Source organism: Danio rerio, chromosome 10 (genome assembly GCF_049306965.1).
Source record: "Danio rerio strain Tuebingen ecotype United States chromosome 10, GRCz12tu, whole genome shotgun sequence".
NCBI classification, from domain to species: domain Eukaryota; kingdom Metazoa; phylum Chordata; class Actinopteri; order Cypriniformes; family Danionidae; genus Danio; species Danio rerio.
The window spans coordinates 38,767,501-38,783,460 of NC_133185.1; the positions used below are offsets into that span (position 1 = coordinate 38,767,501).

The 15,960-nt window shown below is 35.0% G+C and overlaps 1 protein-coding gene across 4 annotated transcripts in view; it reads left to right on the plus strand.

Moving 5' to 3' along the window:
• Positions 1–15,960, plus strand: part of rxfp2a (relaxin family peptide receptor 2a) — a 140,007-nt gene that overhangs the window by 11,285 nt on the left and 112,762 nt on the right. For 2 of the 4 annotated variants that reach the window (XM_073914193.1, XM_073914192.1), the window contains exon 2: positions 1–71. This exon is cut by the window's left edge and continues 38 nt beyond it. Coding sequence is in view for 2 of the 4 variants with exons in the window: in XM_068223827.2 (XP_068079928.2) it covers positions 10,460–10,547 (88 nt within the window). In the remaining 2 variants the exon portion in view is untranslated. 4 annotated transcript variants of the gene reach the window in all.

A 15,960-nucleotide genomic window follows, 5' to 3' on the forward strand; every position in this document is an offset into this window, starting at 1 on the left:
ATAACATTTATTTGTGGACGTGCATGGTGATAATCCATTACAAGACACTATGGTTTAGTCCTCTGTTAAAGGTAATTTGGCTCTTTTCGGTTTATATGGTAATAAGAATAACAGAAGCTGAGGTGACTTGAAATTTTGTTGTTTTCATAGTTTTTTTTCTCTTTTCCATATTTTAAAAGAGAGAGAGAAATTAAGGACTCTAAAATTGCTCTAAGCGCATGCTAAAGGTTTAGCCTTAAAAAGTATGCTTTAGGATTCTGAATTATAATTAAATCTCTACTTCACTCCACATATTTTTGTAGACATATAGGCCTCTATTTTTAACGATATAGGTGCAAAGTCTAAAGCGCATGACGCAAAGGCATTAAGGACATATGCGAATCCACTTTTGATATTTAAAGGATGGGACAATACAGTTTGCATCCCGGCACATGGTCTAACAAGGTTGTACTTTGTGAGTGGATAAACTGAACGCTTCACTAACGAGAAAATGGTTAAACAGATCATTTGCAGCACTAGGATAAAGAACAAGCCTCCTCCATTTGGCCTCTTTACTTTCTCTTTTACTATTAACTTTACTCCTTCACTTTCTTAGAGTAAGGAAACTGTGAAAACTCACTCCACTGAAGACATCAATTAGCCTACATATTTAATTTCATTTGTTAAACGTAAAGAGTTGTTTCAAAACTATTTCTAAATTCAGTTCAAATTACCAGCAAACGAATAAATTAATGAAGTGTGGAGTTATATCCAAACACACGTCCTTTTCTTATGCCCCATATAGTGTCGCCTATGTCTCCCAAACCCGAGAGGTGGACAAATCTAAATGTTTTTATTAAAACGAAAATAAATATGCATATAATAAATAATACTGCTTATAATAATATTGTACAAATTTAAATTGTCATGAATAAACTGAAAAAGCCCCCAGAGATGAAGAAGGCGTGGAGGTAATGGCTTTTATATTATATAGTGTTGGAATATCAAGCCAATTCCATGCATGTTCAATAAGAAAAGGTCTGGAGAGGGTTTTCTTCAATGCCAAAAATAATAGTAATTTGTTAGATACAAATGAATAATTTGATTACATTAACCCAATGCAATACAAGAATTACATTCAAGAAGTTCGCAACTAACATACATTTCCTGACTCCAGCATATATACACAACTGATATTAACAGGTGGAGTTTAATGAAATTCGTCACTTGTCAGTCATTGTTCAGTCCTCCATTGGCCACACCTTAGACATACGTCCTCTTTTTCTACAAATTCTCTATACAACAAAAAAAAAGCATACAACTTTCTGTGCTCTGTGTTCAGTTTTAACACCTCTCTTCAGACAGGAAGTTTCTGCAGAGCTGAATTTAATTTTGGACCCGCATCTATCTACTTCTGCAAAAATGCTAATTAGTATGCACAGCACTTACACACAACAGTAGAAGTTCAGTTAATATATGACCCTTACATGACCAATACAATAATTGTTTGATTAAAAGAAAAAGACAAAAGTAATAATAAAAAAAGATTCCTATTTTCCAACAATAGAAAATAATAATTTTTGTAGTATTTTATTTCTTAATTTTTATTATTTTTTAAGGATTAAGCAATATGTAAGTGTTTGGACCTGTGTAGGCGCATAACTAATGCACTCTGCGCTGGACTGTAGACCAGCTTTCAGCTGTTCAATGACACAATCTATTTTAGTTCCTCAAAATAGCAACGTTTCAACAATGCGCCTTAACACGCCTCTATTAGATCAGCACACCCATGAGTCCACAAAGTGGCACAAATGAATTTGCTATTTAAAAAACATGACTCAAAACGTGAAAATTACTGTTGCGCTAGTCTGAAAATAGTGACAAATCGCACCAAACATGTCTTGGACCTTTTTACGCCGGGTGTATGATAGGTCTCTTAGTCTTAAAAAGTAGTGCCAATACCTCTTTAGTGAACAGTCCTTGCGATAACCAATTGTCTTAGTGTGAAGAATATTTAATCTAAACAGCTTCCACTATAAAGTACATGTTTTTTTTTTAAACATTCTCCATGGGTGTTAAAGATTAGCCATAAATGACAAAATAGCCTTTACGGTGGCATGAAGAAACTCACACCTTTGGCTACTGTGAAAACTCTTTGCAGGTCTTAGTGTGAAGAACATTTAATCTAAACAGCTATTTTTCCAATATAAGGTATGTGTTTTATGTTGGAAACATTCTCTATCGATGTTAAAGATTAGCCATAAATGCCAAAAAAGAGCCTTTAGGATGGCATGAACTAACTCGCACCATTGGCTGAGCTAGAAAAGCTACTCTAACAAACAGAATAGCTGAAAGCATGCCAGATAATAGGGCTGCACAATATATAGTTTATGCATCGATATCGCAATATATGTGTCCGCAATAGTCACATCGCAGGATATGCAATGTTAAGTTGCATATTATAGTCAAGAATACATGAGATTTGTGGAGTCATTGCAACTGATAAGCATAACAGATTGTATCATTTGCATGTGTTTTACAGGCATTTCAAGAAAGTGTAAAGAATTCAGGCACAATCATGTAAAGCTTTTATAGGTAATGAAGAGAAACTGTACTGATTTATTAAAACAATTGAGAATATACAGTGTTATTTGACATTACATTATTACATTTCTGTATCTGAATACTGTTTTACGCTACAGAAAACCATAAATAACTGTTTGTTTTGGCTCTATTGTAATTATTCGTTTTTTAATACATGATTCACACCCTTAAAAATCAACCCAAGCAATCTAAATGATTGATTATTTAGTTTGTTTTTTACAAATAGAGCTATTCAAGCCATCTGGTGAAATTGTATTCATATCGCAATACATAAACAAAATATCGCAATGTCAGATTTTTCCAATATCTTGCAGCCTTGCCAGATAATATAAACATGTGCAATTGTAGCAGTTGTTCTAATTGTACAACTGTGAATTTAAATGCACTTATTAAAATGAGAAAACAACCTACAGTTTCCTGAGTTATGGGGTCACTGCTTAGTCTTATTTGAAGTTATTGTAGAAGCAGTAAACAAGCAGTTTTATGCATACTTAATGAGAAATATAATGAAGCACAGTTTTAAAAAAATCTTAAAGGAGATAATTGAAAATGAACACTGATCAAAATTAGAAAACACTTTTAAATTCCTCCCAGTTATTGGTGCTTATCTGGCACCTGCGGGTAAATTTCTTAATAATGTGACAGCCTATTTAACTGGTAGTTTTTAAATCCAAACTCCTACAATATTGCATATTTTCAACATCGCTGACTCATTCAAGACCACCCATCAAGACAAAAGAAAAATGCTTGAGAGGACAGGATAATGTGGAGAATCTACAAAACTCAGATGAAATTACTCTTTAGTTCAGTGTCTGACAGTGTAAAGATCTGTATCTTTACATACTGTGTGCTTCACTGACTAAGTTTACATGGACTTTAGTTATCAAATTATTTGCCTTAATCTGAATTAGACAATAATGTAATATGATTAAAGTGTTTATATGAGTTGCTTTTTGAATGTTCCTGTCATGATCCCATTTTACATGTTATAGCACATAGATCGATTAACATCATTGTGTCACCACACTATCCGCATTTCCTCTGGAGTTTCATGTAATTTCGGGTGTTTCATTGTTAATTTGTCGACTTTAACTTTAGTTTGGCACTTTCACTTTCATATGGGAACATTTCATGCATGCCCCTGTGACAAACGAGATATTGGATGCGAGTATGAACTACTGGAAATTTGAAGTTTTAATAGAATTTTATACCGCACGCCATATGGGGAAAACTGTGCATTTCTCGATGCAGGTGTCTGTGGTCCTTCACTGACTCGGTAGGTGCAGATAAATGGTGTCAAACAGCGTTGTGTGTATGAAATATCCTGAACTCGGCGAAAAGTCGTACATAATGGCAATAGTTTGATTGCGGTGTTTAAATGTCTGTACTGCACTTTAATAATGCCACCAAAATCGGCATACTCCACATGTCTTAATTCCATTTCTGTTTAGTTTAATTATGACCTCATTCAGAATATTCAAAAATGGCTGTTTATATGGTAGACTGATGGTAGACTGAAAACTCTGCAAAACTATGGAGAAAGACTGAACTCAAAATGTGTAAAGGCTTCAGTAAAAAGTTAAGCTGTCATGGTTTTGTTGCATTCACACTGTGTTTTTCAATTCAAATGCGCTATTTACAAACATACTATACGTCATATAAATTTTTACACACACTGGAAAATAAATTACTGGCCAAACTCAAATTTATCTTTGACTAGTCACATCTAAATTTTTAAATTGGACCGAAAAAATTAGTCAAACTGGTTGTATTCAATTGTAGCAACAGCCTGTTAACATTGTCTCAATGAGAAATAATGTTTCCAGCCAATTAAAAAAACCATAAAGTTTGCCCAGTCATGTTATTGACCCAATTGAATATTTTAAATTGTTGTAGAATTCGTTTCTGTTTTGCCTAATTTACAAATGTATATTGGTAAATTTACATTGCTAAAGAAACTTTACAGAATTGTTTATTCCCTATTGTCCCAAAAGAAAATCAAGAATAAAATAAAAAATAATAATGATACACTAAACACACCACATTTATTTCTGTACTCATTTTTATTTATTTATTTATTTATCAAACAGATACTATTGTGAAAATGCTTTAAAATAACAAATACATTGTACACTTTACAAAGTATACCTTACAAAGTCATGCATTTAATTCTCATAATATACACAAAGCTGAAGTGTAATTAATACATTCACTGATATGTGCAAAAACACTATTTTTGTGAGTTTACTTCAACCATTGTTAAGTGTAGTCACCTGAATATTATCATTCCACAAAAAAATAATCTAAACGGTAAACTCATCAAATCACATTTTAATGGTTCAACCAGTTTGCAGTTGCTCGCACTTAATTGCTTCATTTTTAATATGCTCTATCAAGTTTTGTTTTTTAAACATTGTTTATCGTTTTTTTCCTAGTCAAACACAATGTACAACAAAGAACACCATAATAGATATTATAAATATCGTAACTTAAAAGATCTTTCATCCACACACATACTCCCCTATACTGTATATGTCCCAAACCTGCAACCCGTAGTGCCACAAATAAACCTTAAATAAATTAATGAAGAAAACATAAAAAGTCAGGTTAAATCTAAGCATTCTGTCCTGTTATACCCAAGTAAGAAATGAAGCTGCCTCAGATCTTATTTATGTTAGTTCTTATGGAGGTAGAAGGTGGTTTAGAATCCTTCCATCTCAAAGTTTTGCATTTTATGGGTGGCTAGTAGGGCTGGTCTGACAAATCTCAAATGAATTGTTGATTAAGTAGTGTATCTCCTAAGAGGGTAAGTCTAGACTCTCTGGGAACATTAGTATCTACTACTATGGCAATAATCTCTAAGACCTCTTTCAAATATTCTTCTGTATGAAGTTAAAAGAATTTAAACTTTTACACCTTTTATCAATATCAGTTCCAAAGCAGTGGACCAGAAGAACTGAGGTGGGGCAAATATATTGCCAGCTTCTATTTACAGTAGAAAGTTGGCTTGGCACTGTTTTATTTGATGATAATATGGTGTAGGTGGCGTTTTTTTTTTTCAATTTATTTATTTTTTTTAAATTCCTCGCATTTGAAGACACATTATTCTTTGTGAATGCCACCTTAATAGGTCACTTTTACATCTACATAGCAGTTTTAATGCAAACGTTACTCAGAATCTCATTCACCGTGGAGTGGGAAGGGCTAAATGTCTTGCTCTCTACACTGTAAAACCCAACAGTCAACTTTATCAAATGAGAGTGTAGTTAACTCAAAGTTTCTACTCATTTGAAAAGAGTTTTGAACTTAGTCTTAAAGGTAATGAGTTCATTACATTACTCATTACTTTAGCTTAAATGGAATAAGTTCACAGTACTTGAGTTTTTATTTTTTATTTTTACCTCAAATGGTTTGTAGCAATCGGTTTCCTCAAACGGTTTGAGTTGCCTTAACTTATTGGGTTTTTACAGTACTCAGTTGGTTTGAATTCTCTTCATTTATTGGGTTTTACTGTGCTCAAATTTCTTCATTTACTCAAATGGATTTAAGGTTACATTACTTATTAGGATTAGTGTTTGAACTTAAATGATTTGTTTCAATCAGTTTCCTCAAATGGTTTGAGTTACCTAAACTTTTTGGGATTCTCTAATTGGTTGAATTTTCTGTACAGCTTCATGTATTTTCTTTATACAAATTCCACTATTAAACACAATTGTCTTAAAAAGAATTTAACTTAATGTGAGCACATGTGTTCAATATACAGTTGGTTGAAAACCCCTCAAAGCTTACAACAGGTTTAGAGGTTTATCAGTTGTTAAAAACCACTTTTTCTGACGTTTTCGCTTTTTGAACCTGACTGTTGCACTCTATAACACATGCTCTCGTTTATTACATTTCTTTCAGGCGTCGTACCAAAAACTGCATTACGCTTTTTTTATTATCTTTCTACCATAATAAAAATCTGCACTTTTATTATTCAGAAACACAGGACAAATAAGAAATGTCATTCGACATAAAAGAAAGGATCTTTCTAAGAGCATTGTTGTAGCATAAAGGATGTACGGTGGCCAAACTTCAATCTTTGAGTTATTAAGTCATATGGGATCAGTCAAATCTTCTGACATATGCAATAAAACATTTTTTAAGTGATTGGAAACACCAAAAAAAGTCTAGTTTCTTTAAAATATTGATGCTACATATTATGTGGGAACCAATGAAAAATGACATCAATCCCATTATCTGCACTCGTTGAAGGCTTAGATGGTAATTAAGGCTATGAGCATCAATCTATTAATGAGCCTACAGTATTTTTAGGACTTTGATACTTGGAAAACCATTTTTAATATCCGTTATCCATTCCATATATCTCTGGATTTGCAGGCGGCTTAAATATAGTTCATGGTTCTCCATTGTAGTCTTATCAGTGTTTGATTCGATTGACGATTCACTCTTTATTTCAATTCATTATTGATAAAAGAAAACTAGCAGGTGATCCCTGTGTGTGTGTGACAGACTGACTGGATGTGTGTTATCGGATTTGCACTCCACCGGTGAGAGGATCAATTGATTGACCTTCTGTTGGTGGCCGACTTCTCTTCTTTCAAAGACTCCCAATGTGCATGAATTGGCTCCTACGCAGCTGAATCATTCAGTGCGAAATACAACCACAGCTTCCCTTCTTGAGCGTTTAAAAATAAATAAATCCTGACACTATTTAAGTGAGAGCTGTGACTAAAAATAACCCAAACAATGTTTAAAGGACAGGGCTTAATATGAACTCAGGGGTTTTGTGATGTGATGTTTATGCTTGTGATTGGAGGGTGCATGGAAACCAACTAAGGCCAGCTTGGACTGGTTTCAGCAGAGTCTTCCAAATAAAGCAAAAGATAACGTTAAAAAAAAGAGCGAGAGAGTGACGTGGAAAATCTGTCTGCAGGAGCTTTGGCTAGACAGAATACACACACACACACACACACACACACACACACACACACACACACACACACACACACACACACACCAGTAGTTAAAGGGAAACTGGTCATCGCTGCCTGAAGCTTTACACCAACCCTGCTGTTCTGCTTTCATGTAGCATGACATTGCTCCTGAAATACTGATTATAAAAATAAATGTAGGCCTATCACTGAGCTTTATCTAAAGATTTTTATAATAATTGCTGATAAGGACTGGCTTGATCGCTAAACATGCATGACACTTTTTCCGTAGGCTATCATACATTATAAATAAATAAGTAAAATTGAAATCACTAAATGTGTCCTTTTTCAAAATTATCTTAGATTTTTTTTATTAAAAATAAAAACTTAATCAGTTAATGTGTTATTTTTTTAGTAAAAGTATTATTATTTTATTATTTTTATTATTTTTACACTTTTTACTGTGGTCGTTGAAGCAAAATAATACAATACAACAATAGCGGCTTTCACACAGTGATACCAGTAAATATCCGGATAGTTTCTGGAACGTCTTTACCTGTGAATTCAAAAAAGCGCTGTTTGCACAGGCAAGTACATTCCGGGATTTTCCTGGAAAAGACCATTCACACATCCATTCCCAAATACTGGTAAATTCTGACATCATTAACCAATTATGGCCTCTAAACAGCTGCGCTTGTATTTGTAAGCATAGAAGGAGTCTGAATTTTGTTGACAGTTTCACTTAAAGCTTTAGCATTCATGCAGCTGCTTTTTGTCCCAGAGACATGCAGCAATGCGAACCTCAACTAATTGTTTACACATTTAACTACATTAAAATTCTGTGAAAGGATAAGAATTGTGAACAACTTCAATGAAAACATGTGGAGGAACACTTTCACATGTCGAGACGTACATAATATGTGTGTGTGTTGGCGCTCACCGGCTGCTTCACGGGCACAAGCATCAAGCAACTGAAGCAGAGCTTGAAGGTAAACAAACTACGGCTTATCATAAGCATTTTTTCGATAATGTTTTGGCATTAGGAAGGAACATAGAAACATTATCTGACAACTAGCAGCTAAATGTGTCCGGAAAAATATTCAAAGGCTTTTATTTTCAAAAACATAGCAGATGTTTATGCATTTCAATGTTCTGATTGGTCAGAGTAGATGTCGTACGTTAGCGTTTTTTAAACGTGAACGCATTCTTTCCAGCAATTTTCCTTCTGCATTCTCACAGAGCAGCATTCCGGCAAATTACAGGTAACGTTACATCTTCTCTTTCAGAAAAATTGCTGGAAAGAATTTACCGATATTTTCAAAAAGGGCCCATACACGCATGATTGCTTTCTGGAAAATTGCTAGTAATTTTCTGGAAAAGTCTGCATGTGTGAAAAGGGCTATAGTCACGCGTCATTATGGGATGCCACTTGATAACTGCTATGATTTTACATTTTCTATTAATATTTAATTAAACTATACATTAATACAACAGTTTCCTGGTACTGGGTTGCAGCTGGCTTTTGTTTCTTATTGACATGATAGCATCATGCAGTTGCTGTAGATTTGTCGGCTGCACATGAATGATGCGAATCTCCTGTTCCACCACATCCCAAAGGTGCTCTGTTGGATTGAGTTCTGGTGACTGTGGAGGCCATTTGAGTACAGTGAACTCATTGTCATGTTTAATAAACCAGTCTGAGATGATTCTCGCTTTATGACATGGTGCATTATCCTGCTGGGAGTAGCCAATAGAAGATGGTCACACTGTGGTCATAAATTGTTGAAGCCAAATTCTGACCCTACCATCCGAATGTCACAGCAGAAATCGAGACTCATCAGATTAGACTGTTTTTCCATCCTTCTATTGTGCATTTTTGGTGAGCCGGTGCAAATTGCCAGTTTCCGATCTGACAGGAGTGGCACTCGGTGTGGTCTTCTGCTGCTGTAGCTCATTCGCCTCAAAGTTGGACGTGTTGTGCGCTCAGAGATGCTCTTCTGCATACCTCATTGGTAACGAGTGGTTATTTGACTTACTGTTGCCTTTATATCAGCTCCAACCAGTCAGGCCATTCTCCTCTGGCATCAACAAGGCATTTGCGCTCACAGAACTGCTGCTCACTGGATTTTTTTTCTTCTGACCATTCTCTGTAAACCCTGGAGTTGTGCGTGAAAATCAGCAGTTTCTGAAATCTCAAAAAACAAAAAAACAAAAAAACATGCCATGTTCAAAGTCACTTAAATCAGCTTTCTTCCCTATTCTGATGCTCAGTTTAAACTGCAACAGATCATCTAGACCATATCTACATGCCTAAATGCATTGAGTTGCCATGCAATTGGCTGATAAGAAATTTACGTTAAGTTGACAGCCAGGTGGAAGGTGTACCTAATAAAGTGGCCGGTGAGCGTATATATAAACGTTAAATGTTTTTTTTTTTTTTTTTTAGCTATGATTTGTTTGTTTATGCAGTGTGCAGACAAATATACCAATGATTATAATATTACTTTATTTACTAATTTGTAATGGATTTGGGGTCTGGAGCTATGAAACAGCAGCAAGTCTTCAAACACCCTCATTCTCATCTATAGGCTCCACCAACTATACTGATAGTAGGAGTATGAATTGGCGCTCTCGCTGAGGAGCAAACTGAAAACAACGACCTCTAGCTTTACTACACAAGTGTTTAATGCCGATTCGCGCGTCAATGACGAAGTTCTTCTCAATGAATAATGTGGAGCTCCGGCTGAAAGGACGATCCGTAGAGTCCATCCCGCCTCTCGGTCCGCGGAAGCGCCGTTAACGCTGCAGGTGACAGAAACTGGACCAACCGGGCGATGCTCCACCGTCTAACAACAAATACAGCAAACGCGCATCTTCCTTGGGAAATAGTGTGATTTGGGAATAGCCTGCTCCGTCGGTCATGCTTTTGTGAAGCCTTCACTATGAAATCCTCCAAATATCCCTCAAACACGCTCCTGGAATTAACCGTCGTTTTTCTCTTCATTCAGAACTCCAGGATGGAAACCGAAGGTAAGATATTGTTCATTACCGACTTCGTTTAACGTGGGAATTGTGAAATGTAGCCACAACTGTTTCCTCATTTTCCCTTCAAACTTTCACTATCTATGATTTGCTTATCTTTCAAACATGCTAATCATTAACATTTTTATTTTGATGTAAGCTAGCGTTATTCGACCCGACTCAGTGGAGGGTTTCAGCACAATTGTGTTGAACAGAATAGCTAATATATTGTTAGTAAGTTCCCATTGTTGTTGTAATAATTTAAGACACAAAGTTCCTTATTTTGTTAGCCTGAGAAGAAAACACCAGTGTCAGACCTCTGAGGAACTTTTGACCCGTCTCGCAGTACACTCTGTTCTCTGCCGTAACAATATTTTACTTAAGCGCTAACTATTTGAATTCAACAACTTATATCAGATAAAACGTAAGGCGTTGTTGTTGTTTAGTTTCACATTTTTGGCAGCCATTCATCCAGGCTGTGATTTATCGCAGTTGTTCTGTCACTCAGGTGCTTGTTTCCGCACAAAGGCTGAATTGAATCGCGTCTCAGCCAGTGCGCACTGCGGTCTCCGGCACAGGTTTTCATCCGGACTTTAAATATAAAAACTTATATTGCTCGTATAAGGCCAAGTCGTACTGAAGAGTGTGCTGTGGACATGTGGGAGAATGTATTTTTAGCATTCATGAGTGAATGTGAGAAGAAGAATGAATAGAATCAATGCAAAAGCTGTGCGTAATTTGTGCAGTTCTGTGTAAATACTGTACATTTAGTATCTGATTTAATTTTTGTTTAGTCATGAATTGGTAACAGTTTATTACTGTGTTTTAGAATAATGTATTTCTACATTTTCATACGTATTTTAGATCATTCTATTCGAAAAAGTTTTAGTTTTGCATCATCTACTATTATTATTTTTTACCACAAGAGTTGGTAACATTAAATTACAGTGTTTTAGTTTAATGCATTTCCCCATTTTCATACAGGTTTTAGTTCAATGCAGTTGAATAAGCTTTTAGTTTTGGATCATCTGTAGTTATTTTTATTTTTACCATAATCACAATCGGTTATGATTATGGGTGGTTGACTCTATCATTTAATTGTAATATTCCTTATGTTTATGGTAGCAGAGACAACTATTTGTACATGTAAGGTAATAGCAATAATTGAGTTAAACATTGAATTATTTACCCTTCAAATATATTTTTGTAGCTTAACCAAGAATTGATAACATTGAATTGCAGTGTTTTAATTTGACACATTTCCCTATTTTCATACACATTTTAGTGCAATGTAGTTGAATAAGCTTTTAGTTTTGTATAGTTATTATTATTTTTTATATACTATAATCATAATCACAATGATTATGGGCGGCTGATTCTGTTATTTATTTGTAATAATCCTAATGTTTAAGGTAGCAGGGACATAACTTTATTTGTACATGTAAGGTAATAATAATAATTGCGTTAAACTGACTTATTTTCCCTTCAAATCTTTTATTTTTTTTTTAAGCTTAATCAAGTGTTGGTAACATTGAATTTCCGTGTTTTAGTAATTTGTGTCCTTATTTTCATACACATTTTAGTTCATTCTTGTTGAATAAGCTTTTCGTTTTGTATCATTTGTATAGTTATTAATTTTTTTTACCATAATATCACTGGTTATGATTATAGGTGGTTGATTCTGTTATTTAAGTGTAATATTCCTAATGTTTAAGGTAGCAGGGAAATAACCTGTTTGTATGTGTAAGGTAATAATGATAATTGAGTTAAACATTAAATTATTTTCCCTAATCAAGAGTAGGTGACATTGAATCGCAGTGTTTTAGTTTAATGTATATTTCCTATTTTTCATACAGGTTGAAAAAGCTTTTAGTTTTGTATCATCTGTTGTTATTATTATTTTTCACCATGATCACAATCACTGGTTATGATTTTGGGCAGCTGATTCTGTTATTTAATTGTAATATTTCTTATGTTTAAAGTAGCAGGGACTCACTAGGGTTGCACGGTTTACTGGTTCTAGTATCGAGATACTATGGCTCCAAAATACTGGCGGTGCCACTGTAGTTTGTAAACGGTAGTATCGTCATTAATGGTTTATCTACAATAGATAATGCTGCATGTGGAAAAGTCCCGTATTGTGATACTTCAGCTGGTATAGTATCGTAAGATTAATTAATGGTATCGCGACAACCCTAGCAAGGACATAACTTTATTTGTACATGTAAGGTGGTAATAATATTTTTTTCCCTTCAAATGATTATTATTAGCTTAATTAAGAGTTGGTGACATTTAGTTGCAGTGTTTTAGTTTAATGTTTTTGCTCAATTTCATACACATTTTAGTTCATTCTAGTTGAATAAGTTTTTAGTTTTGTATCTGTAGTTTTTTTTAATCATATTCACAATCACTGGTTATGATTATGGGCAGTTGATTCTGTTATTTAATTGTAATGTTCCTAGTGTTTAAGGTAGCAGGGACATAACTTTATTACGTGAAATGTAATCATAATAATTGTGTTATTTTTTCCTTCAAATTCATACTTTTGGCTGAATCAAGGCATCTGGAGATATATCCATATATATATATATATAATTGCATTCTTTTATCAGGCCTCAACAATAAGCCCTGCCTAATGGCCTGGGGCCAGCATGAGAGACGCTCGGCACAGTAGACAGGATCATTACTGGCTGAGTTTAATTTGCCTGCGACTATTTGTCAATTGCATGCAAATACAGTCTTAGAATCAAGAAACAGTTTGGGTTTTTAAGGATTCAAATGCTACCTTCTCTGTGATGTCATAAGCACTATATTGCTTTTCGGTTCCTCTTATCTGATTGGATGTTGTGAGCATGTTATTTTTTTTCCCATAACAACCAGTACAGCGAAGAGACGGCAACATTAATGATGATGTTAAAAGAAAACGTTTGTTTTTAGGTTTTTGGAAGGAGACATCGCGAGGGTACACCACTACTAAAAAAAAAATGAAGTGATGTTTTACAGTTTTCCATCAGTTTGGCTGGTCAGCCACTTTTGTTTTGCAATAAAATGCTTGCACATTTTCCATACCGCAACTTTTGTTTGCATAACACTTAGAATTTTGCTCATTATACATTAACTAACATTTTTTTTAAATATTTAAATTCTAGATTCATAAACATTTTTTTAAATTTGTGGCTAAGAAATAACTATTAACTTTTTTTGTGGTGGGGCCAGTGAAAATATTGGCAGGGCAGGTAAAAACCTGCACCACTGGTCCGATCGATTTTGTTTGGAGTCAGTTTGACATGATATGTTTAAAAAATTCACATATTGCCTTAAAAGATGCCAAATTGAGTTGCAAAATGATGTCTTTGATTGTTTTAATATAAAGTTTAAACCTGATTTAATCATACTAGTCATACTTTTCCAGTGTGGTTTAGTAATTAAGAAATACATTTTATCTGAACAGAGCAAATTGGTCAAATGAATTACTGTGTCCAAAACTGAGAATCAAATTTATTTTACTTGAACGTTTACAGTTTCTCAGCCTGAAAACAATAAAGCTGTTTAGCTTCTTAGTTTGTTGGATGGAATACGTTTGAATTATGTTTATGGTTAGCAAACCCAAAAAAACTTGAAGGTTAATACATAAGTGAACTCAGCTTTATCTCTTTCTTAATAAAACCATGTGTATTCACAAAGCACCAAACCTTGAGATTAGAGTTAAATAAGCTACGGCTGTTAGAAAGAGGTGAAATTAGGTGGCACAGGCACACAAAACAGTGGATCTGTGTGCCATGGCGATGGGAGATCTTATATCAGAGGCTTTATTTAGAAGAAGACTAAACGACATTCCAAAACAACATTCGTAAGCATCAAGCTAGACACCATGTTTTATTAACAAAGAGTGAGGGACAGACGTGCAATCTCTTTAATGAGCTTTAATTATGAATCACAAGCACAATCAATTTCAGGGTGAGTAACTCAGTGTTTGTCACGGTGGGACTGTTTAAAAAGATATGATATGTAATATACAAATGGACTGATTTCCAAAGAAATTTAAGTGCATTTGCTTGTGCCTTCATGCCTTGTTTTCAGTCATCTAACCTACATAACATTAAAAATAAAAATGGTTGTGAACGAATAAATCTGGTCGTAAAAATTTGACTTTAAGTCAAGTGCGTTTTATTGACGAAATTCCAACCCAGGCTCATTCTGAAAACGTACCCCTATATACATTTCTGGAGAGCACAATACGTCCCAGGAGCTACGCTTTTTGCAGTTTTTTTTTTTGAGGCCACTGTGTGTTTTTTTTTTTTTTAAGATTTCAAATTTTGCCATTCATGCCTGCTGTTTTCACGTAAATCCACCAGAGGCCGCTGTCGACTAACTGACTGACTGACGTCCCCCTTTCCTAAACCCAACCGGTTGTGTTTGGAAAAACAATCCAGAAAAGAAAAGGATCCTGATTTGTACTACTTTTTCAGATTTTACCACATTCTCATCCTGTTATTTATTTGTTTATTTTATCTTTTGACTTCTGTTTTTGTCTTACCTACTTTCTGGAATCGTTCTTCTCCAGACTCGAACTCTGTTGTCGCGGTCAACTCCGCTCTGCATCTAAATTCCGCCGACGTACATGTCGAACTACCGGACAAACTGATAACAGTGGAAAAGCTGTCAATATGGAGGTAATCGGTCAGCTGGTAAGCGAGAAAAGGAGTGGCATTATACTGCCTCGTAGCATAAACTCATTTTAAAGACGATACTTAGTGATGTAACGATTCACAGTGATTCGGTTGAAAAAATATGTGACGTTTCAAACTGGTACAAATGTTGAATGAATTGCAATACATGCTTTAAACAGAGAGGGGCACTGTTTACAGGCTCAAACTCGCTTTTGTTCTCCACATCAGCAGCGAACAAGATTTTAGGTGGTACGGCAGACTAAAATGACAGCGGTGAAGTGTGCCAGACAAAACACAAACTGTATGGCTGCGTCCGAAACCGTATACTTCCATACTATACAGTACGCTAAAATCAGTATGCGAGCCGAGTAGTATGTCCGAATTTATAGAATTCGAAAAACAGTATGTGAGAAGTACCCGGATGACTTACTACTTCCGGCGAGGTGGAGTGCACATCCCATGATGCCCCGAAAGCAAATTCATGAATGGGAGTAAAGCGATGCAAATGACGCAGGTACGTCACGTGACTATGTCAAAATGGCGGATGTAGTACGTCCGAATACCATTCATACTTTTCACATTCATACTGTATAGAACATACTTTTCTAACGGCCGAGTAGTACGTTTAAATTCAAATACAGTACCTACTGAGTAGTTGGCGGTTTCGGACGCAGTGTATGCAAATAATGCAAAAATACGTTTAGTTACTCTAACCGAACAATGAATATAATGCACATAAACCGTCAGCACAG